Genomic DNA, 23,307 nt, shown 5'->3' on the forward strand with positions numbered 1-23,307 from the left:
AACACATTAAGTCATAATTCACCCTTGGCAACTTAATGTGATTAGTTTAGCTTATATTCATTTCTCCAATGGGTGCTCCAGATGAAATAATAACACTAATAATGCTAACTATAATTTATATAGTACTTTTAAAAATTTATTGATTTTATGTTTTATATTTTATTTTTCCAATTGTATTTTAAAACAATTGTTAATGTTCATTAATTTTTTTGAGTTCTAAAATTTCTCCTTTTTTCTCTACCCTCCCCCTTCCTTCAGAAGGCAAGCAATTTTATATTGATTATACATGTGGAGTTATGCAAACCCTATTTTCTTATTAGATAAGTTGCAAAACACAAACAAAATAAAATAATAATAATAATAAATTTAATGTTTGCTTCAATCTGCATTCAGATTTCATCAGTTCTCTCTCATTTTTGATCACAGGTCCCTTGGAATTGTCTTGGATGATTGTCTTGATCAGTGGAACTAAAACTTTCACAGTTAATCATCTTTAGAATATTGCTTTTACTTTATACAATCTTGTCTTGGTTCTGCTCATTTCAGTCTTAATTAGTTCATATAAGTCTTTCCAAGATTTTTCTGAAATTTGGATGCTCATTGTTTCTTTTTTTCCTTTTCCTCTTCTCTCCCTGTCATTTCTTTGACTTACAGACCTAGTAGAGCTATGGCTGGATCAAAGGGTATGCACAATTTTATAGCTCTATAAAATGCTGAAGTCAGTCCACAGCTGTATCTATAGTGTAGTAGTGTTCCAATTTTCCCACATCCCCTCTAACAATTGTCATTTTCATTTTCTGTCATATTTGCCAATCTGACAGTTGTGAAGCAGTATCTCAGAGTTGTTTTAATTTTCATTTCTCTGTTTTGATGATTACCATTTTGTAATATAAGTTGAGATCTAGTACTGCAGGGCCACTTCCTTCACATTTTTCTCCATTGATTCTCTTGATATATGTTTGATCTTTTATTCTTCCAGATGATTTTAATTATTTTTTTCTACCTTGATAAAACAAAATTTTGGTAGTTTTGTTGATATGGTATGGTATGGTATAATAAATAAATTTAGGTAGAATTGTTATTTTTATTATTGACTTGGCATATCTATATGCAACTAATAGTTTTCTAGGTATCTAGATCTGATTTTGTGCAAAAAGTGTTTTTAATCTGTGTTTATTTTCTGACTTTGTCTTGGTAGGTAGTCTTTCAAGTGTTTTATATTTTTTATCATTATTTTAAATGGAATTTCTCCATCTCTTCTTGCTGGGCTTTATTGGTAATTATATAGAAGTACTGATGATTTATGTGGGTTTATTTTATATTCTGCAATTTTGCTAAAGTTGTTATTCTGAAGAATTTTTAACTGATTCTCTAGGATTTTTTAAGTATACCATCATGTCATCTGCAAAGGGTGACAGTTTTGTTTCCTCATTCCTTCCATTTTTTCTCCTTTTATTGCTATAGGCAACATTTCTAGAAAAAAAATTGAATAATAGAGGTGATAATGGACATTCTAGCTTCACCCTGATCTTATTGGGAAGGCTTCTAACTTATTTACATTTTAGACAATGTTAATGGTTTTAAATAGAAACCACTTACCATCTCAAGAAAAACTCCATTTATTCCTTTGTTTTATTTAGGATTAAGTGTTGTATTTTGTCAAAAGTTTTTTCTGCGTTTACTGAGATAATCATATGATTTTTATTGTTTTTGTTATCAATGTGGTCAATTATACAATTAGGAAAATATAGTTTTCCTAATAGTGAACCAATTTTGCATTACTTTTACAAATTTCATCTTTATCCTTCTTTGTGATATTACTGTAGTCTCCTTGTTAATATTTTAAAATTTTTTCATCAATATTCATTAGTTTATAGTTTTCTTTCTCTGTTTTTGCTCTTCCTGGCTGAAGAATATGTTGTAAAAGGAATTTGGTAGGATTCTTTTTTGACTATTTTTCCAAATAATTTATATAATATTGGAATTATTCTTTAAATGTTTTGTAGAATTCACTTGCAAATCCATCTGGTTCTGGGATTTTTTCCCTAGAGTGCACATTCATAACTTGTTTATTTTTTTTTAAAGATGATTACTTAAGTATTTTATTTTCTCTTCTGTTAATATGGAAGATTTATATTTTTGTAAATATTCATCCATGTCACTTAGATTGTTAGATTTGTTGGCAAATAAATGGACAAAATAGTTCTTCATTGGTGGTGAGTTCTCCCTTTTCCTTTTTTAATACTTGCAATTTGGTTTTCCTCTTTTTTTGTAAATCAGACTAATAGTTTATCTGTTTTATTGGTTCATTTATTGTTCTTCAGTTGTTTTATTCATGACCAACTCTTCATGACCCTATTTGTAGTTTTCTTAGCAAAATTACCAGTTTTCCATTTCCTTCAGCTCATTTTATAGAGGAAGAAACTAAGGCAAACAGAGTAAAGTGAGCCATCCAGGGTCATACAGCTGGGAAGTGTCTAAGACTGGATTTGAATTCAGGTCCTCCTAACTTGAGGCTGAGGTCTACTCACTGTGCTACCCAGCTGCCCATTATTGGTCCATAGTAGTTTTTATATGATTTACAAAGTGCTTTACATATATTATCTCATTTGAGTCATGTAATTGTCACCATTTTACAGATGAGAGACTTAAAATTGAGAGAGGCTAATTGACTTACATGAGACCTCTAGATAGTGTCAAAGACATGATGAACAATTAGGTCTTCCTAAATTCCAGTCCAGGAATTAGTCAAGTTCAGTGGAGGGAATGGGGGAATAGTCATAGTTTTGAAATGTCTGAGAAGGCATGACTCAATAGGGCATTGGGTCAATGATTAGGAAGGAAGGCATTTCATTTAGTATTTGAAGTAGAAGATATTGTTCTTGCCATTCTCCAGTTGATAAATGGTCAAAGGAAATGAACAGACAACTTTCAGATGAAGAAATTAAAACCATTTTTAGTCATATAAAAAAGTGCTCTGAATCACTATTGATCAGAGAAAGGCAAATTAAGACAACTCTGAGATACTACTACACACCTCTCAGGTTGACTAAAATGATAGGAAATGATAATGATGAATGTTGGAAAGGATGCGGGAAAACTGGGACACTGATACATTGTTGATGGAGTTGTAAACGGATCCAACCATACTGGAGAGCAGTTTGGAACTATGCTCAAAAAGTTATCAGACTGTGCATAGCCTTTGATCCAGCAGTGTTACTACTGGGCTTATATCAAAAGAGATCTTAAAGGAGGGAAAGGGACCTGTATGTGCACAAATGTTTGTGGCAGCCTTGTTTGTAGTGGCCAGAAACTGGAAATTGAGTGGATGCCCATCAATTGGAGAATGGCTGAATGAATTGTTCTATATGAATATTATGGAATATTATTGTTCTGTAAGAAATGACCAGCAGGATGAATACAGAGAGGCCTGGAGAGACATACATGAACTGATGCTGAGTGAAATGAGCAGAACCAGGAGATCATTGTACACTTCAACAAGATTATATGATGAGAAATTCTGATGGACGTGGCTCTCTTCAAAAATGAGATGATTCAGACCAGTTCTAATGGTCTTGTGATGAAGAGAGTCATCTACACCCAGAAGGAGGCCTGTGGGAACTGACCATGGATTACAACATACCATTTTCACTCCTTTTGTTGTGGTTTGCTTGGATTTTCTTTCTCATTTTTTTTTTTTTACTTTTTGATCTTTTTCTTTTGCAGAAAGATAACTGTATAAATATGTATTCATATATTGGATTTAACATATATTTTAACATGTATAACATATATTGGATTACATACCACCTAGGGAAGAGGTTGAGGGGGAAGAGGAGGAAATTGGAACATGAGGTTTTTCAAGGGTCAGTGTAGAACAAATTATCCTGGCATATGTTTTGAAAATAAAAAACTTCAAAAGAAGAAGATATTGTTCTTAAATGGAGGAAGGAGACATAGAAAAGGAAGATGGCTACTTTTTCATGAATATTCCAGTTGAAAGGGGAGCTAATGCTCATCTTGGAATGCTACTTAGTAAATGTACCAAGATGTACTTTGGCTGCTGTGATGGGCCCCCCTTTTCAACACTTTTCTATGCTGAAGCTTGAAAGACTTCTGTTCTTAGAGTGGAAAGAGTAATGTCAAAGTCCCAACTCTGACTCTCACTAACTCTAGTATTATTAAATTCTAGGATCTTTCTGATTTCTTTCATATGTTAAATGGGAATGAGAAAAAATTTAAACTTCTTCACAGTTGTGAAAAAAAGTGCTTTTCAAAACTTAGAAGCCATGTAGAAATAGAAACCATCATTTCCAAAGAGCAATGGAAAGTAGCACTCATTTCTTTTTCTACCACCTGAGACTTTAAGACTGGAGCAAATGATCATGGTTTCCTTGAAGGCTAGGCACTCCAACTTATTCCCTTTTTAATTGTAGAACTATGTTGAGTGTCTATGGGTTGATAGGTTTTTCACCTCTTTCATCACTTTCTCCTTTTTCAGGCTTCCTTAGTAGTTTATTAGTTACAGTCCATAAGCCTTCACCTACAGAGATAATACATTCATATGGAATTGGATGGTTTTCATCATGCACATTTTCTCATGCACATTTCATTTGATGCTTAAAACAATTTTGTTTTGCGTAGCTACTACTATCCTCATTGTACAGATAAACTTATTCTTAAAGAGTTGAAATGATTTGATTTGCCCAGAGTCCTACAACTATAAGTATCAGAATTAGGACTAAAACCTATTTTCTTATTCACTGTATAGTGATCATGCCGTCTTCTCTATATCATAGTATCTTAATTCATGAAAGACCTCAGTTCTTGTTACAGTTGTTCAGTCATTTCAGTCATGTCTTACTCTTTGTGATCCTATTTGGGGTTTTCTTGGCAAAGATACTAGTTTGCTATTTCTTTTTTTACTTCACTATACAGATAAGAAAACTGAGCATTTAGGGTTGTGTCTTACACATGGTAGCAGAGTTAGGAAATGTCTGAATCCAGATTTGAACTCAAGATGTTGAATCTTCCCGACTCCAGCCCAGGCACTCTGTGAACTGTACAACCTAATTGCCCCATCTCATTTGTAGGATCAGGTTTTCTTAGATCCATAATTGTTTTCAGTTCTCTTATCAAAATGTATGGATAGAAGCAGATTAAAAATATCTCGCCTTCTTTGAGTCTTGAAAAAAATAGGACTTGAGAAAATTTATTTTACTTTGTTCTGCTGGCAGGGGGGTCGGCTAGAGTCCTGTGGAAACAGATTTGTTGACATGAAGCTTGTGAGAATTCCTTGGGATTTTTTACCCCATTCCTGTTTAATTACCCCTAGCTCAGAGCTGACCCAGCTGGAAGAGACTGATAAGTCTCACATCAAGATGATCCAAAAGTTTATGAACAAATTTTAACGCCCACTGGTTAGAGAAATAGGAAGAATAACATGGAAATGTAGAGTCTAATGATTTTTGGAAGAAAAATTCTTTCTGCTTGGCTCTAATTGGTTAATATGTCCTACTTAGAATGATTAGTGTGCTGGTTTCTTAATATTTCTCAATATTTCACATATTTTAAAACTCTCTCACAAATATTTAGCATGGTGCTGAGTGAAATGAGCAGAACCAGGAGATCATTGTATACTTCAGCAATAATACTGTATGAGGATGTATTCTGATGGAAATGGATTTCTTCGACAAAGAGAAGATCTAACTCAGTTTCTATTGATCAAGGATGGACAGAAGCAGCTACACCCAAAGAAAGAACACTGGGAAATGAATGTAAACTGCTTGCATTTTTGTTTTTCCTCCCGGGTTATTTATATCTTCTGAATCCAATTCTCCCTGAGCAACAAGAAAACTGTTTGGTTCTGCACACATATATTGTATCTAAGATATACTGTAGCCTCTTTAACATGTATAGGACTGTTTGCCATCTGGGGGAGGGGGTGGAGCGAGGGAGGGGAAAAATCAGAACAGAAGAGAGTGCAAGGGATAATGTAAAAAATTACCCTGGCATGGGTTCTGTCAATAAAAAGTTATTTTAAAAAAATTAAAAAAAAATAAAGAGTGCTCTCAGCTCTGAGAAAAAAAAAAAAACCCAAATATTTAGCATGGGATGTATCATCCTGTATTACACAGAGCACTCAGTAATATGGCCAAACCTGTTTTAGGCGCTTAAAACTGTTGATTTTGAGAAACATGGGGTTATTAGGAAGTTAATAGTAGCCTTGTACTTTAATCTAGGCAGACCACATCTTAAGTGTTTGTGTACTTCTGGGTATCTAATTAGGACACTGCTTAGTTACAGATCATCTAAGGGGGAGCAATGAGGAAAATAAAGGGGCTCAACTTCAAGCTATGTGAGAATCAACTGAAGGGACTTTGGGTGATTAGCCTGGAGAAAAAAAAATTACAGTAAACACTCTGTCTGAAGGGTCTCCATGATGGAGGGTGAAAATTGTTTTACGTGGCTTTGGAGGTTACTAAAAGGAAAGATTTTCCCCTTATATTCAGGCCTGATGTAATGAAAAAACTTCCCAACAATTCTAACTGCCCAGAAGTATAGATTGTGTTGAGAGAAAAATTCCCTTTACTGGAGGTATTTGAGCAGGAGATGGATGACAACCCCCCAGATATGTTACTACACTATGAGTTGGACTAGTGAGCTCCAAAGTTCCTTCCAACATGGGGGTTCTTTGATTTGAAGGGCCTGACCCTGCCAGAAGCTCTCGGTATTCAGGGAAGACCCTATGTAAGTGAGCCAGTTCACAACTTTTAAAAACACTTATTTGCAATTATTAAAAACACTACATCAATTCATAGTACAATTTGTGTATAGACAGATATGTTTATTCCCTGGGTCTCTAACACCTCCTAATTCCACCGTGTTGCAAAGGCCAAAGTAGATTAAAAAAAACCTTGTTTGTAATCTATATCACATTAGTATAATTATTAATCCTACGACTCTACTTCACAACCAGTGTGAATGGAGTTGGGAAACATCATTCCTGAAGGAATTGAGGGTCTTATTGTGTCATTGAGGCTATGATGGCTATGTATCCTCCTTAAACATACTCAGATCCTTGCTCTCTAATGACTTCTTAATGGTAGTTCATCACTGTGAGGCCATAGATTTTCTTCAAGAGTAGGGATTAGAGCTCTTTGGAAGCTTTCACTTTTTACTTTTGCCTGTGAAGGGTCCATTTCTAATATATCCATCCATAACAGCTATAAAAGACATGGCGTTCTTCTTGTCAATATAACCTGGGCAAAAGATAGGAAGAAAAGACAACTATAAGTAATATCCTATCAGCCAGCAATCACAGAGTTTTCTGTAGAATGTCACAGAATCTCAGAGAAAGATGAACAGAGATCATTTAATCTAATCTAGAATCTACACAGAAATTTCTTCTATAATATTCCTAACAAGTTGTTCTTCAAATTGTCAAAACCCTTTCTAAAATGTTAATAGCTCTCTATACTTCCAATGATACCTCTGAATCACTTTGGGATTGTATCATCCCAGAAGGGAGGGACTATGTCTTATTCTTATTTTGTACCCTTCATATTTTTAGAATAGTTTCTGTTGATCATAAACAGCAATAATTTTAACAAACATTTATTGAGCATCTGCCAAGGGCCAGACATAAGTCCTAAGAATAGAAAGATATAATATGATTCATTTTGCACAAGGGGAACATTTACGTGGTCTACATTTGGGCCTACAAATAAAAAATAGACAAAAATAATTTGGAATTTTTGAAGGGTTCCTATAAAATTACACATTTCAAAATTTTTTAGATGAGTGACCAATATAAAACAAGGCTATAACCTTTCTTATGATAAATTGCCAGTTTATCTTATTTTCTTTTGTTTTATTACCAGGTCTTTGATTTTTATTCCTCATTCTTTTTCATTAATTTTGTCATTGTCACTCTTCAGAATTTTCAACTTGGTCTACTTCATGACTTTCTCCACTAAAGTCAGCTTTTCAAACTTAAGTATCTTCAGTTCTATGTGGTGGATTTGAAACTCTTCAATTCTTATTTTATTATGAAGATCAAGACTTGGACTCCCTCAGAAGAACTGAACTTCCTCAAGTCATTGTATGACTCTAAACCATGTAAGTGGACTCCTTTGTTGAGTTTAATAACAAGAAACTGTCCCAAATACGAACCTTAATAGATATCTGTTTAATTTAATCAAATGAGGAAGTATCAAGTAACTATTAAAGGAATGAAAAAGGTTGGAGATTGCTGAAAAGGTACTTTTCAATACAGGTACCTATTTCCTCTTTGCCACTTTATTAACATTATATGTTTTTAAGTTTAATGAGCTCACAGGACTACAGATGTTAATTCTTATCGCCAAGGCTACCATCAGTTCTAAGAATCTACTGACTGGTCTTCCTGCCATCTCTATCCAATCATTCTCTGTGATGATCCAAGGATTATCCAAGGAACCTTGGTTAATATCACTGACAATATTTCTCTGCTAAAAAAAATCCATAATGGTTCTACACTGTCTGCTGAATAAAGTGTAAAGGCTCCAACCTATTTTCCAATTATTATCTTATGCTACTCTCTTCATTCTCTATGTTTCATTCAGCTGGATCATTCTCCACTCCCATTTCTTACCTTCCCTTCTCCATAAATTTGGCCAGCAAATCACTCTATACCTTTACTCCTTCATTTCCCCCTGTCTGAAATGGTGAAATAGGCTTTTATCTCTATTTTTTAAAACCTCTTCTTTTCTTCAAGTCCAACTCAGGTTCTACCTTGGCTGTGAAGTTATCCCTTGAGTTCCCTTCCTCCAAGTTTAAAATGGTCACCTTTCCTAAATGCCCTCCCAACTTTCAAATTTCTCTTAGCATATTCCCTGCACTTCTCCTTTGTATTTATCACTTTCCCCAGAATATCACAGTAATTTGGTATTGTTTCCCCTGATCTCAAAGGAATGGACTAGGTCATTTTTCATTTTTGCAGTACAAGTGCTAACGTACTACTTGGTGCAGAATTTACTACTTGGTGCAGAATTTGTTGATCCAAATGGAACCCTTTAGATTGAGTGAATTCCATGCTTTTTTTGTAAGATCTGGTGACCAAGCAGTTATCCTGCTTACCTTCATTTGTTGTTAGATAGCACATATGTGTAAATTTCATATGGCCTTCATTTTTATGTTAAACTATTTGGGAGGAAAAAACCCAAACTCCATTTGGGATAACTGCAGAAAATAATAATACTAATAATATAAGCTAATTACTGGGTGAGCAACATGGAATAAAAGAGTTACAGGATTTCAGAGAATTGATATTGCAGAGTTTGGGGGTGAATGACTTACCTAAGGCATGTTTGTAGCAAAGACCAATAAGATACTGTTTTTTCAGGCCCTTCCATTGGGGTTTAGCATCATAAATTTTCATCATGCCTTTCAGATATTTTTTTTGTCCTGGATTTAAGCCCTGGTAGAGTAAAACAGATACTTAGGATTAGCCAACACTTGAGAGGGTGAAAGGTATGATGAATTCCAAACAGAATTCTACAAAAATAAGACTATTACCCACAAAAGTTTGGAATATTTTACAAAGTGAAACTGGGAAATGATAATTTGGACAGTTTCTTCCTTTTGTTTCATTAAACAAATTTTGATTGGCCTATTTTAAGATAAAAGAAGGTCAATAAGGAAAGGGGCTTAAAACAAGTTTCTATAGCTTCTGAGATGCTATGGAGATCTATTATGTTTTCTTGGTCCTTTAATCCTAAGGTATGTGGGGAAAGTGAGTTAAATATGGGCAGAGGACTTTTTTAAGACTCTAACTCCAGTCAGCTTCTTGAGAATAAGAACTTTTTAAAATTTTTATCTCTGTATTCTTAGTCACACCACAATGCCTCGTAGCCTATAGTAAACCTTAATAAAGGCTTGTTGAATGGAATCTCTTTATGTAATTCAACTTTAAATTTAACAAACATTTATCAAGTTCCTATTATGTGCAAGGAACTAAGAAATCTAGCAAAATAGGAAAAAAAAATCAACCACAGTTCTTGCCTTAAGGAGCCTTAATCTTATGGGGTGATACATATAAACAGGTCTAAGTGAATACATAATAATTTGGGCAGGGAGTGAACATTAATGACTAGAAAGATTTTGGAAAGTTTTTGGGGAAAGATGACACCCAGACTTAATACTGAGGGAAGCTAAAGCATTTTAAAAGTGGAAGTAAGGAGGGAGTATATTTCAGGTGTAGGGAATAGGTTATGCAAAAACACAAGGGAAGAAGATTCAATTTTGAATTTGGGAAAAATAGCAAGTAGACTAGCTTGTCTGAATATTTAATATGAAAGGGAATAAGGTGTTCACTTGATGAGAGAAATAAGGAAGTTGTTAGTATCCATATTTGTAAGGTGTTGAAATGAGGATATTAAGAATTGAAGGGTTCTTCATCCATTTCTAGTATTTAGTGCAGTCAGCTAAACATTTTTTCAGGAGAAAATGAATTAATTGAATTCTTCTTGGTGGAAAATTGAATGAATTCAAATAATCATTGATATTCCTAGAGTAGGGATTAGCCATGAAAGAATATCCAGAGCAAAAACCTAGATTTTAGATGGTGGATGTAGTAGACAGAGAGAAATTGGAGCACTGATGAAATTGTTCCCTGGGGTAGCAGAGAAAAGGTTCTGATAGAGATCTCCACCCTTTATGGAGATCATACAATCAGAAATCCAAATTATATCAAACTCATAAGGCTAAATTTCCCCTATAAATTAGCTTATTGCCCATGCCATTGCTGCTGCTCTTCTTTGGGACAGTCTGCCATGACACATTGTCCCTTCACCATGCCATATAGTGTCTCTCCTAATCCCACTATCTCTCCTCTCAGACCCAACTTCTTCTCCTTATAGTTAATTAGCTCTTTTAAGGTACTAAATCCCTTTAGGATTTAATCTGCCAGCTAAAGGGTCTGTCCCAACCTCATGGGCTCCCTTTCTCTTAGATAGGTATGGGTTCTACTAAGGAACTTGCCTTTTCCATCATTAATTACAAAAAAACCCTTTCTATGCTCTCCATACTTTGTTTCTCTTTGCCATTCCTGGTATCTATTATATCCCTTCATTTTGTCTGTAATGTCTTCTCCTAAATAAATCTATTTTTTACCAAAGAGAATGGCCATTGTGAATTCTTCACATGACTGAACCCCAACATCTGGTGATGTTCCATCTTCTGTTGCCTACATCAACCACATCACTTAGGGCTCCCTCACAATTTAGTTTTTTGAAAATTGTTGAGAACTTGATAAATGGAACATGAGTGAATCCATCTTATAGGATCTGGATATTCACTAAAGCCTTATTATATAAACATACTAGATTCATGCAAATTGCAAGAACAAATCAATGGAAAGTAACAAGAACTTCCACTCTATAAAGTAAATGAAGAGTTTCAAATGGGAGTCATTTGATTTTGACAGTAGGAAAAAGGGTAAATTTTACTTTAAATAGAAAATAGAGAGATATCTATGAGCAATTTGATGGAAAGATAAGTCAGATCCAGGGAAAAAGAGATCTCAAAAGAAGACAAAAAGAATTTTTATCAGTCAATAAATACTTAAGTGCTTGCTGTGTGAGTCAGCCATCATACTAAACATTATGAAATAAAGAAAGGCAGAAATAGTCTCGGCTTTCAAGAATCTAATATTCAAAAGGTAAAACAAATAAGTATATATAAGGTATATAGAAAGTATATGATAAGTAATCTCATAGTTAAGTATTTGGAGTAACCAGGAAAGATTTCCTCCAGAAACTGGCATTTGAATTAAGTTTTAAAGGAAGCTGATAAAGCTAAGAAGTAGAGATGGGAGACTGTACTCATGTATTCCAGGTTAGGAGCAGCCAGTGCAAAGTCATAAAAGATAAGAGAGGTAGAGTGCTGTGTGAGGAACAACAGGTATGCTGGTGGGGCTAGATTAATAGAGTACAAAGAAGGCTAAGAGCAAAGACAACTGGGAAAAGTAAAGAGAGAACAGATTATGAAGATTTTTAAATGCCATGTGGAAAACTTTATATTTACTCATGGAAGTGACAGGGAACCATCAGTTTAATAAATAAAGAGTGACTCAGAACAGTGCTTTAGGAAAATCATTTTGCACTTGTAACAGCTATTTTTGCAATGGAATTACAATTTGAAGGAATACCTATCAATTGCGAAATGACTGAATAAGATGTGGTATATAAGTGTAATGGAATATGTTTTTTTTAAAAATGATGAGCAGACAGATTTCAGAAAACCCTGAAAGACTTACATGAACTGAAGCTGAGTAAAGTGAGCAGAGCCAGGATAACACTGTACATGATAACAGCAATTTGTGCAATGATCAATTATGATAGATTTAGCTCTTCTCAGCAATACAGTGATCCAAGACAATTGCAATAGATTTGTGATGGAAAATGCCATCCACTCGCAGAGAAAGAATTATAGAGACTGAATGTAAATGAAAGCTTATTATTTTCATTATTTTTCTTTCTCATGATTTCTCCCTTTTGTTCTGATTTTTCTTCCTCAATATGATTAACATATAAATACATTTAAAATGATTGTACTTTTGTAACCTATATCAGATTGCTTTCTGCCTTGGAGAAGGAAAAGGGAAGAAGAGAGTAAAAAAATTGAAACTCAAAATCTTATAAAAATGAATATTGAAAACCATCTTTATATACAGTTGGAAAATAAAATACTATTAAGTGGGCAAAAAAGGAAAATTATTTTGTTAGTTGAGTAAGGAGTGAATGGCTTAAAGTGAGGAAACAAGACAGGGAGACCAGTTAGAAAGCTGCTGAAATGCTTCAGGCAATAGGTGATGAAGGTTTGAATGAGAATGGAGATTATGGAAGTGGAAAAAATAGGATATATACAAGTGATAATGTGAACAAAGAAATAACATTTGGCAACAGATGAAGGAGAATCACAGGACAGGGACTTAGGAGACATTCCTTGTTAGTGAATATCCCATGGATGAAGATTCGGTTAAGGAGACTGAAAAGGAACGATCAGATAGTTAAGAAGAAAACCAAGTTGGAGAGCATGTCACAAAAAGTGAGAGAGCCAATAGTATCTAGGAAAGAGGAACTAGCAGTGCCAAATGCTGCAGACAATTAAAGAAGATTAATATTCAAAAAAGACCATTAGATCTGACAAGCTAGGAAACCTTTGGTAACCGTGGAGTAGATTGTTTCCTTTGAATGAGGAGCAAGGAAGCCCCATTATATAGAGTTTAGGAGAGCCAAGAGGGGCTTTGGAAACAATAACTTTAGATGACCTTCTCAAGGAATTATCAGTTTAGGAGTAAGGATAAGTACTTCTCCAAGTGATTCTAACTTCCCCCAAAGGATAAAATAACTGAATATAGAAAGATAAGATAAAGGCAAAGCAATTATTCATGAATTAACTTGTACATTATTTTTAACTTTTGGTTAAGGGGTTTGGGGTTTTCCCTAGGGAGAGAAGTCATTCTTTTTTTTTTTTTTTTTTTTTTTTTTTTTTTTTAGTTTTTGTTTTTTTTTGGGTTTGTAATTTTTTTTTTTTTTTTTTTTTTTTTTTTTTAATATGTTAAGCTTTTAGAAGCTATTGGACTTCCTAAAGTCTTATTTAGATTTCCTAGTACTTTCCAGATAATCCCTTGATCTAAAAATTAGTCAATCTTCTTGAGAGGTGGAAGAGCTGTGGACTTGCATATACAACATTCCTGAGAGCAGCTTTAAGTGAATTACAACCAAGTCCCAATTAGTGTGTAAAACGAATCCTCTGAAATAATGCTATGTATTTGAATTTTTACTATTTGAAGTTATAATCATATAAAATATAGTAATTGGGTTTGAACCTGATATAGATATGTAATTCAAATTCATGTAATTAGATCACTTCCTAAGATTCTTTGTTTGTACTAATTGGGTTAGAGTTGATGAAACTAAAAAAAAAAAAAATGGCTCAATCAACTGTCTATCAATGAAACAGTCTCCCTCATCAAGTATTAAAGATATCTGGTGACACAGTGGATAGAGGTCAGAAAGTCTTCTTACTTACCTCAGGAACTTACTTTGTGACAATGGGAGAATCACACAACCTCTGTTTGCACCTAATTTGCAAGGGTTTTATGAGGATCAAAAGATGTATTTGTAAAAGTGTTTAGTACAGTGTTTAGTAGTGTAAAAGTGTTTAGTAACTGGCACAGAGTAGGTGCCATATAAATATTTATTCTCTTTCCCTTCCTACCTAGTGAGTTCCCCATTACAGGACATGTTTAAGTATAGTTGGGATGACCATTCTGTAAGGATATTGTAAAAAGGTTTCCTGCATTTGGTGAATTGGAGGACTGGACTGATTGGATGATTCTTCAAAAGCACCTTCTAGTTCTAAAACTCCATAATTCTATGACTCTACCTTCAACATTGCAGGATTGTAACGGGAGGAAGGAACTGGTTTGCCTGAATTTAGTTGGATTTCTTTGTCAGTATTTTTTTCAGGACTTTTTCCAGGACTTTTTCCAGGACTTTTTGCAGGACGGCGGCGGGCTTCCACTTTTTTTTTCTTGCTTTGATTCATATTTTTCCTATCGCTAGAAAGAAAAAGAAGAGAAATGAATGATAAAATTTCAGTTTGAATGAGTCCTTCACTTTTGGAATATACCAGAATGTGGAGAAAAGAAGAGCAAGTAATCACATCAGTTATCAAATAATTAGCCCATGATTTTGGTTAGCCTCTTCATCCCATTATCCTCCAACATTTGGTTAATTTTGGCACATTCAGTTAATATTCCCCTTTAAGACTGGTAAGTAAGGCTTAGGTACTTCTTATTTCAGAGCACAACTACTTGATAACTTCTTGTTATGTAAATGTTCTTGTACAGTTTGTTCAATTCTTCATGACCCCATTTAAGGTTTTCTTGGCAAAGGTACTAGAATGGTTTGCCGTTTCCTTCTCCAGTTCATTTTACAGATGAGGAACTAAGGCAACCTGGGTTAAGTAACTTACCCAGGCTCAAACAGCCAGTCAGTGTCTGATACCACATTTGAACTCAGAAAAATGAGTTTTCCTAACTCCAGCATCAATGTTCCACTGTGCCATCTAGCTAAGTTATTCTATGATAACCTATAATGAGATGCAATGACTGTCCCTCTTCTTTTGCTTTTTTCCTTTCTCAGAGATTCAGAATGAGAGGTCCAAAGTAGTTGTGACTAAGACCTGGCTGATGTCAAAACAACTAAGTCAGGTAAAATCTCTAATGGTCTTAATTTGAGAATTTTCTTTTTCTGTCTTTTGGTGAGCAAGAGGGAGTTGATTTGGGATTTAGGAGTCACCCTTTGGCTCTGATAGGTCTACCCAAGGACAGGAAATAGAGGTATTTAATTCTATTCCTCTTCTCCCTTTCCTCTTCTCCCTTTCCTCCTAAAGTTTTACTTTCCTTTTTTCTACTTTTGAACTGTAGGAAATGAATACAGAAGAAAGAAATATAATATGGCAAAAAAGCATTTGTGATACATCTCCACTACTGAACAATCAATCAATTAATCAATAATCATTAATTAAGCACCTACTCTGTGTCATCTATGCTAGATGCTGGTGATAACAGAAATAAAAATGAAGTAATCTTTGTCCTCCCAACAGCCCAAGTTCTATCACAAGCAATTCACCCACAAATGGAATGAAGGGGGATGGGAAATCAGTTCTATACTGCAGACTTACTTGTAATAAATGAGATCAAACTGAATAAAGAATACCTTTACCTTTTATTGTCACTGATTAAGCTCTTAGAACCTCTGCTAAGGGATGGTACAATTGCCTGGGGACAGAGGAGAAGACCCAGTACTCGAATTTTGACTCCGTTCGTAATTGTGAGACCTTAGGGGAGGAAAAAAGATTGCACTTGTGTCCTGTATCCATGACAGAAAATTGCAAATTAAACTAGAAATGTTTTATTTACTGCTGCTCTACTTTGGAGTGGACTTTGGGCATCATGCTGGCTATGATACCTTTTGCTTTAAAGATTTTTTTATTTGACTTTTTGTTTATTTGTTTTCCTCAGTAAGCTTCTTGCTGGTTGCCCAAAGTTATTACAAAATTCCTAATGCATATTCTATTTTGAATTGTTTCTAATAGATAGAGGAAAATAGATTGTTTTTCTTTTAAAATTCAAATTAAAATAAAAATAGCATATATTAAATAATGTAATGAATTAATTTCCCTTCCATATATCCTTTTTCTTTCTTTTATTTAACTTTTATTGACTACATATGCTGGGTACATTATCCACTACTTGATTCAGACCTAAATCCGCCCTCCATTCCCTAGATTGCTCTTAACTTTAAAATATGTTATAATATCCTAGATAAATATAACATCAGAGTTCTCTTGTTGACAGGAAAAATTGGATTCAAGGTAAAGATAACGAAAAAAAAAAAAAGTCATTTCCCATGTTCTTTCTTTACTTTAGTGCTTTGCCATCATTATCCTGGTGAATTGATCTTCCTTTTCGTTAACCCTTCCTCAGTACATCCTCTTCTATTGGTTGAAATATAAAATGATCTCTGGTTCTCTAATTACTTAGCATCAGTTCATATAAGTCTTTCCAATTTGTATTCAAATAAATTCCAAAATCATAATACAAATTTACCAATTCATTTCTCCAATTGTGGGCTTCTTTCATTTTCAGTTTCTAACTAAACAGAAGTCTACCTTTGGCACATACATCCCTTTCCCTTCTTTAGTATTTTGGGATATAATGCCCCTGGTGCCTGCTGGATCAAAGGTAACACAGTTTGTAACTTTTGAACATAGTTTAAATATTCAAGAAATTGGATTCCACAACTTTGCATCTTATGCATCAGTTCCAGTTTTCCCTCATCCCCTCCAACATCCATCATTATTTTTTCTGTATCTTAGCCAATCTGACAGGTGTGTGGTAATTATCTCAGGTTGTCTTTTTGCATTTCTCTGATCAATGTGATTTGGAACACTTTCAATGACTAGAATAGTTCTTTTCTCATCTGAAAATTGTTTTTCATTCCTTTGGCCATTTACTTGGAGGATTGGCTTTCATTTCTTATAATTGAGTATCTTCCTATTTATAAAATGGCCTTTCTCCATTGAAAATGGTCAAGCTATGACCAATTTTCAGATGAAGGAGTTGAAATACTTCTGTATTGAAAAGATTCAAGCACTAAATTGGAATGAATTGCAGATTTCTGAATGTGGGTTAATAAATTTGATGATGATGGAAAAGAGTGTCTTGAAAATGAAGGAACTCTGATCATGAAATATGTGAAAATTTCATTGGAGGAAGTGTTGGGATATGCTCAGTTATCAACTTCAATCCAACAAATCTGGGGCTTATATTCCAAAGATATAAAAGGGAGTCTTTTTGTGGCTCCCTTTTAAGGCTAAAATGGAAATGGATGCCCACAGTAAAAGGCTGAATAATTGTGGGTAATTTGGAAGTTTGTTTTTTAGAAAGCCAAGGATGATTTCAGAGGCCTGGAAGGCTTCGAACTGATGCGGTGAAATGAGAGGGGGATATTGTTCTTCGGCAGCAATCATGGTGATCGTTCATGGACCTGGCCATTAGCAGAGGATGACCAAATCGTTCAGGGGAATGAACTGAACAGCTAACCAGCAAAGAATCTGGGAGATGACTAAGAGCCATACTGAATTCCCAATCCTTTTTTGCCCCTGCTTTTATTTCTTCATTTGTGAATATTTCAGAATCCGGTTCTTTTGTCGCAAAATAACAGTTTGTATGTACATTATTGTACATCAATTTATCTTTAAATATATTTAACATCTACTGGATTGGCCATCTGGGGAGGGTGGGGGAAGGGGAAAATTAGAACAAGAGGTTTGGCAATTGTCAATGTTGTAAAGTTATCCATACATATAAGCTGTAAATAAAAGGCTATTAAAATTTTTTTTAAAAAAGGAAATTAGGCCTTTATCAGAACCTTTAACTATAAAAATGTTTTCCCAGTTTGTTGCTTCCCTTCTAATCTTGTTTGCATTAGTTTTATTTGTCAAAGGCTTTATAATTTGATATAATCAAAAATTTTCTATTTTGTGATCAATAATGATCTCTAGTTCATCTTTGGTCACAAATTGCTTCCTCCTCCACAAGTCTGAGAGGTAAACTATCCTATGTTCCTCTAATTATTTATAATCTCATTCTTTATGCCTAAATCATGGACCCATTTTGATCTTATCTTGGTGTACAGTATTAAGTGTGGGTTCACGCCTAATTTCTGCCATACTAATTTCCAGTTTTCCCAGCAGTTTTTGTCAAATAATGAATTCTTATCCCAAAAGTTGGATCTTTGGATTTGTCAAACACTAGATTGCTATAATTATTGACTATTTTGTCCTATAAACCTAACCTATTCCACTGATCAATTAATCTATTTCTTAGCCAATACCAAATGGTTTTGGTGACTGCTGCTTTATAATATAGTTTTAGATCAGGTACAGCTAAGCCACTTTCATTTGATTTTTTTTCATTAATTCCCTTGAAATTCTTGGTCTTTTGTTCTTCCATATGAATTTTGTTGTTATTTTTTCTAGATCATTAAAATATTTTTTTGGAAGTCTGATTGGTATAGTACTAAATAAATAGATTAGTTTAGGGAGTATTGTCATCTTTATTATATTTGCTTGCCCTATCCAAGAGCACTTAATATTTTTCCAATTATTTAAATCTGACTTTGCATGGAAAGTGCTTTGTAATTTTGCTCATATAATTCCTGACTTTCCTTTGGTAGATAGATTCCCAAATATTTTATGCTATTGACAGTTATTTTGAATGGAATTTCTCTTTGTATCTCTTGCTGTTGGATTTTGTTGATGATGTATAAAAATGCTGAGGATTTATGTGGATTTATTTTGTATCCTGTAACTTTCCTAAAGTTATGAATTATTTCTAATAGCTTTTTAGTAGAATCTCTGGGGTTCTTTAAGTATACCATCATATCATCTGCAAAGAGTGATAGTTTGATTTCCTCATTGCCTACTCTAATTCCTTTAATCTCTTTCTTGACTCATTGCTGAGACTAGCATTTCTAACACAATATTGAATAATAATGTTGATAGTGGGCAACCTTGCTTCACTCCAGATCTTACTGGGAAAGGTTCCAGTTTTTCCCCATTGCATATGATGCTTACTGACGGTTTTAAATATATGCTCCTGACTATTTTAAGGAAAAGTCCGTTTATTCCTATCCTCTCAAGTGTTTTTTATTAGGAATGAATGTTGGATTTTACCAAATGCTTTTTCTGTGTCTATTGAGATGATGATATGGTTTTTGTTAATTTAGTTATTGATATAGTTAATTATGCTAATAGTTTTCCTAATATTGAACCAACCCTGCATTCCTGGTATAAATCCTATGTGGTCATAGTGTATTATCCTGGGGATGATTTTCTGCAATCTTTTTGCTAATGTTTTATTTAAAATTTTAGCCTCAATATTCATTAGGGAGATTGGTCATCTATTGGTCTTAGGAACCAAAAATTTTGGTGCAATTCCAAATAAAAATAATTAACTTTATTAAATTCTTCCCTACTTCTGGCCATTATTATACTTACTTTCCCCCTAATCTACAACATGGTTCTCCCACACAAAACCAGCAATTTCCCACTATTATGTAAAAACACAGTCAAACTAGCCTTTTTTACCAGCCTCCTCCCATTAGGGAGATTGGTCTATAATTTTCTTTCTCTGTTTTCAACCTACCTGGTTTAGGTATCAGTACCATATCTGTGTCATAAAAGGAATTTGGTAGGACTCCTTCAATCCCTATTTTTTCAAATACTTTATATAGCATTGGAGTTAACTGTTCTTTAAATGTTTGGTAGAATTCATATGTAAATCCATTTGGTCCTGGGGATTTTTTCTTAGGGAGTTGATTAATAGCTTGTTCTATATCTTTTTTCTAAGATGGGACTGTTTAACCAATTTACTTCTTCCTCTGTTAAACTGGGCAAGCTATATTTTTGAAAGTATTCTTCCATTTATTTAAGTTGTTGATTATGGCTTTTAATCCAGTCTACTAACCACTTCCTCTTTATGGGGTAGTTTACCCCACTCACTTTTATGCTTAAAATGACCAATTCTGTATTACCTGCCATCTTGTTAACCCCTGGTTATGCTTTTCTCCTTTCCTTTCCCCTTACCCTCCTCCCCAGTATTAAACTTGTGAGTAAAAGCACTACTTGCTTCTCACAGCCCTCTCTTTTTAGGATTCCTCCCTCCAACTTAGAGTTCCTCCCCCTATCTTACCCCTTTTCCTCACAATTTCTGTATTCCCTTCTGCTTAGCTTACTCCTTCCCTTTTCACTTTTCCCCTTTCACTTTTCAATGAGGTGGAAGAAGTTTCACCATAAATCGAATATGTCTAATATTTTTCTCTTTAAGCCAATTCTGATGGCAGTAAGATACACACTATGTTCATCCCCCTTTATTCTTTCTCTCAGATATAATAGGTTTCCTTTGCCTCTTCGCGAGATGTAGTACCCCCACTTTACCCTTTTTCTGGTACAATTTCCTTTCCATCTCTAGTTTCTAGAACAAATTATACATCTGTTCTTTATATATATTTATGATAGAAATATAGTTCCCAAGATTTCTTTTTACCTTTTTAGGTTTCTCTTGAGTGCTATATTTGGAGATCAAACTTTTTGTTTAGTTCCATTTTTTTCATGAGAAATAGATGAAATTCACTTATTTCATTGAATGTCCATCTTCTTCCCTGGAAAAAAATGCTCATTTTGGCTGGGTATGTTATTTTTGGCTGCATAGCAAGTTCTTTAGCCTTTCAGAATACCAGATTCCAGGCCTTTCGATCCATTAATGTGGACACTGCTAGATCCTGAGTAATCCTTATTGTGGCTCCTCTATATTTGAATTGATTTTTTCTAGAAGCTTGTAGTATTTTTTCCTTCATCTGATAGTTATGGAATTTGGCCACTATATTTCTTGGTGTTTTGATTTTAGGGTCCCTTTCAGTAAGTGATAGATGAATTCTTTCAGTGTCCATTTTACCCTCTGTTTCTATTACATCAGGGCAATTCTCTTTAATAATTTCCTGGAAAAGAGTGTCCAGGCTCTTTTTTTCATCATATTTTTCAGGGAGTCCAATAATTCTCAGATTATCTCTCCTAGATTTATTTGACATTTTTTCCCCATTGTTTCATTTTTTTTGGTTTTGCTTGACTGATTCTTGAGTCATTCAATTTCATTTGTTCAATTCTGATTTTCAATTAATTATTTTCTTCACTCACTTTTTTATATCTTTTTTCTAAGTGTCCAATTGAGTTTTTAAATGAGTTGTTTTGTTCTATGGAATTTTTTCCCATTTCGCTAATTTTATTTTTTAGAGATCTATTTTCTTTTTTCAACTCACTAATTCTGTTTTCCTTGGAGTTGTTTACCTTTTCCAACTCACTAATTCTATTTTTCAAGGATTTGATTTCTTTATCCACTCTATCTTTAAATGAGTGAGATGACTTATCCAGACCCCCTTGCCAAGCTTCCCTTCCCTTTTCCCATTTTTCTTCTAGCTCTCTTATGAAAGCTTTTTAAATTTCTTCTATGAGAATCTTGTGCCTTGAGTACCAGATCATATCTCCTTTTGAGGATTCATCTGGAGACAATCTGTTTTTAGTTTCCTCAGGGTTAAGTCTTCTCTCTATCTATATAGAAGCTATTGTTAGAGCGTGTTTTAATTTTTTGCTCATTTTGTCAAAGAAGAATCAAAGAAAACAAACTAACAAAAAAATGCAGTCTGCTTTTTGTGTGTGTGTGTGGGGGGGTGGGGGACTGGATGGTGTTACCGAGTTTCCTCTAGAGACTATAGGGAGCAGCAGGGAGGCACTAGCAGGACAGCAATGGCTGTGCTACATCTACGCTCTGAGACTCTGAGAGTGTGCTGAGACACTCCGGGTGGGTGTGACCAGGTCCTGAGAGACCCTGCTTTTCAGAGTTATAGTCTTTACCCCTTGTGTTTACAGCTTCTTTGCTGATCTACTGGCTTGCCGCCACACTGTGGTAAAGTTCTCCCCACAGAAATGGCTGAGATCACACCCCACTCCCCTCAGGTCTGCTCAGTGTGAGCTGCCTGATGTACTCTCACAGCCTGTCCTCAGCCTGCACCCCATCTGATCATCCCCGCCTGTGAGCAAAAACAGACCTTTCCTGACGAATTTCAAGGATATCTTTTGTTGGTAATTATTTGTGGGTTTCTTTCAGTCAAGCACTAATTCTGATGCTTGTCATGAAATAAATTATTCTGAGAGAAAAGATGGAGCTTAAATAGATGTGTGTGTCCTCTCTGCCATATTGGCCAGAAGTCTAAAAATTTTTTGATTCAAATCTCCCACAAATAGTCATCTGTATCCTCTCAGCATCCTTTCCCTATTTTCCAATTCTTTAGAGCAGAGAGGTTAAATATTTTCAGAGCCAAAAACACTTCTCTGCTCCTGAAGTTCCAGCACACTACCAGATCTCTGGCTACATTTTCTTTCCTGAGAAAGCTAATTTCCATATCATATGAACTTGGCCTAGAAGGAAGTATTACTTTCTATTTTTAAGTATAGTAAAGTAACCCAATTTTAAGTAACCTAATGGTTACTAAATGGTTTGTAGGAACTACAAACTAGGAAACATTTGGGAAGATGTCCTTATTTTACCTATACAACATTTGAAAAATTATCCTAACAAAACTTACCTTGTTGTAAAGGTTACTTTTCCTGTGAAATTTGTTTTAAATTCCATTTTTCCTCATAAACTGGAGCTCACTTCCCTTCTGGATCATTCCTTCTGGTTCTTGAGATGGTAGTGTTTGATTCTGTTGACAGTCTAATATCCTAGCAACATTATGAGGCAGCAAAAAAAAAAAAAAATCAGCTGATGCCTTAGTTAACTTCTGTGCCTCCTTCCATTTTTTCCAAGCTATTTTATTTATCCAGTGTGATCAACAATTTTTGAGCCAAGCAACAAATCTATCAACAATCATTTATAATGTACCTACTAAGTGCTAGAAATATATATTAAAATGAGATTAAAGTGAGGAATTAAAAATTGAGGGAATTAGTCAAAAACACCAGAAAGAGGAAATAATTGAACTAAGTCTTGAAGGGAGTTAGGGTTTTTAAGAGGCAGAAATGAGAAAAGAAAATATTTCAGGAATGGAAGGATAGACTGTACAAAGGTATGTGATAGTGATAGGGGAAAGGGAGAGATGGAATTTAATAGACATTGAACTTCTGTTTGCCTCA

The 23,307-nt window shown here is 34.4% G+C and overlaps 1 protein-coding gene across 1 annotated transcript; it reads right to left on the reverse strand.

Moving 5' to 3' along the window:
• Nucleotides 1-6,826: 6,826 nt before the first annotated feature.
• On the reverse strand, nucleotides 6,827-22,892 carry FAM216B (family with sequence similarity 216 member B). Its single transcript, XM_003765858.3, has 4 exons — nucleotides 22,758-22,892; nucleotides 14,434-14,608; nucleotides 9,340-9,460; nucleotides 6,827-7,262 (listed from the first exon to the last, which is right to left on the reverse strand). The coding sequence occupies exons 1-4, from the start codon at nucleotides 22,802-22,804 to the stop codon at nucleotides 7,171-7,173; spliced, it is 435 nt and encodes a 144-aa protein (XP_003765906.1). The 5' UTR covers nucleotides 22,805-22,892; the 3' UTR covers nucleotides 6,827-7,170.
• Nucleotides 22,893-23,307: the final 415 nt, after the last annotated feature.

The sequence above is a fragment of the Sarcophilus harrisii genome, chromosome 3, assembly GCF_902635505.1.
Source record: "Sarcophilus harrisii chromosome 3, mSarHar1.11, whole genome shotgun sequence".
Classification (NCBI taxonomy): domain Eukaryota; kingdom Metazoa; phylum Chordata; class Mammalia; order Dasyuromorphia; family Dasyuridae; genus Sarcophilus; species Sarcophilus harrisii.

Coding starts and splice junctions, on each gene's coding strand:
- FAM216B (XM_003765858.3), bottom strand. CDS start 22,804: ATGGAATTTAAAACAAATTTCACAGGAAAAGTAACCTTTACAACAAG. Junction 14,609..22,757: donor AAAGTAACCTTTACAACAAG/GTAAGTTTTGTT, acceptor TTTTCTTTCTAG/CGATAGGAAAAATATGAATC. Junction 7,263..9,339: donor TTGCTACAAACATGCCTTAG/GTAAGTCATTCA, acceptor TCTTTTGCCCAG/GTTATATTGACAAGAAGAAC.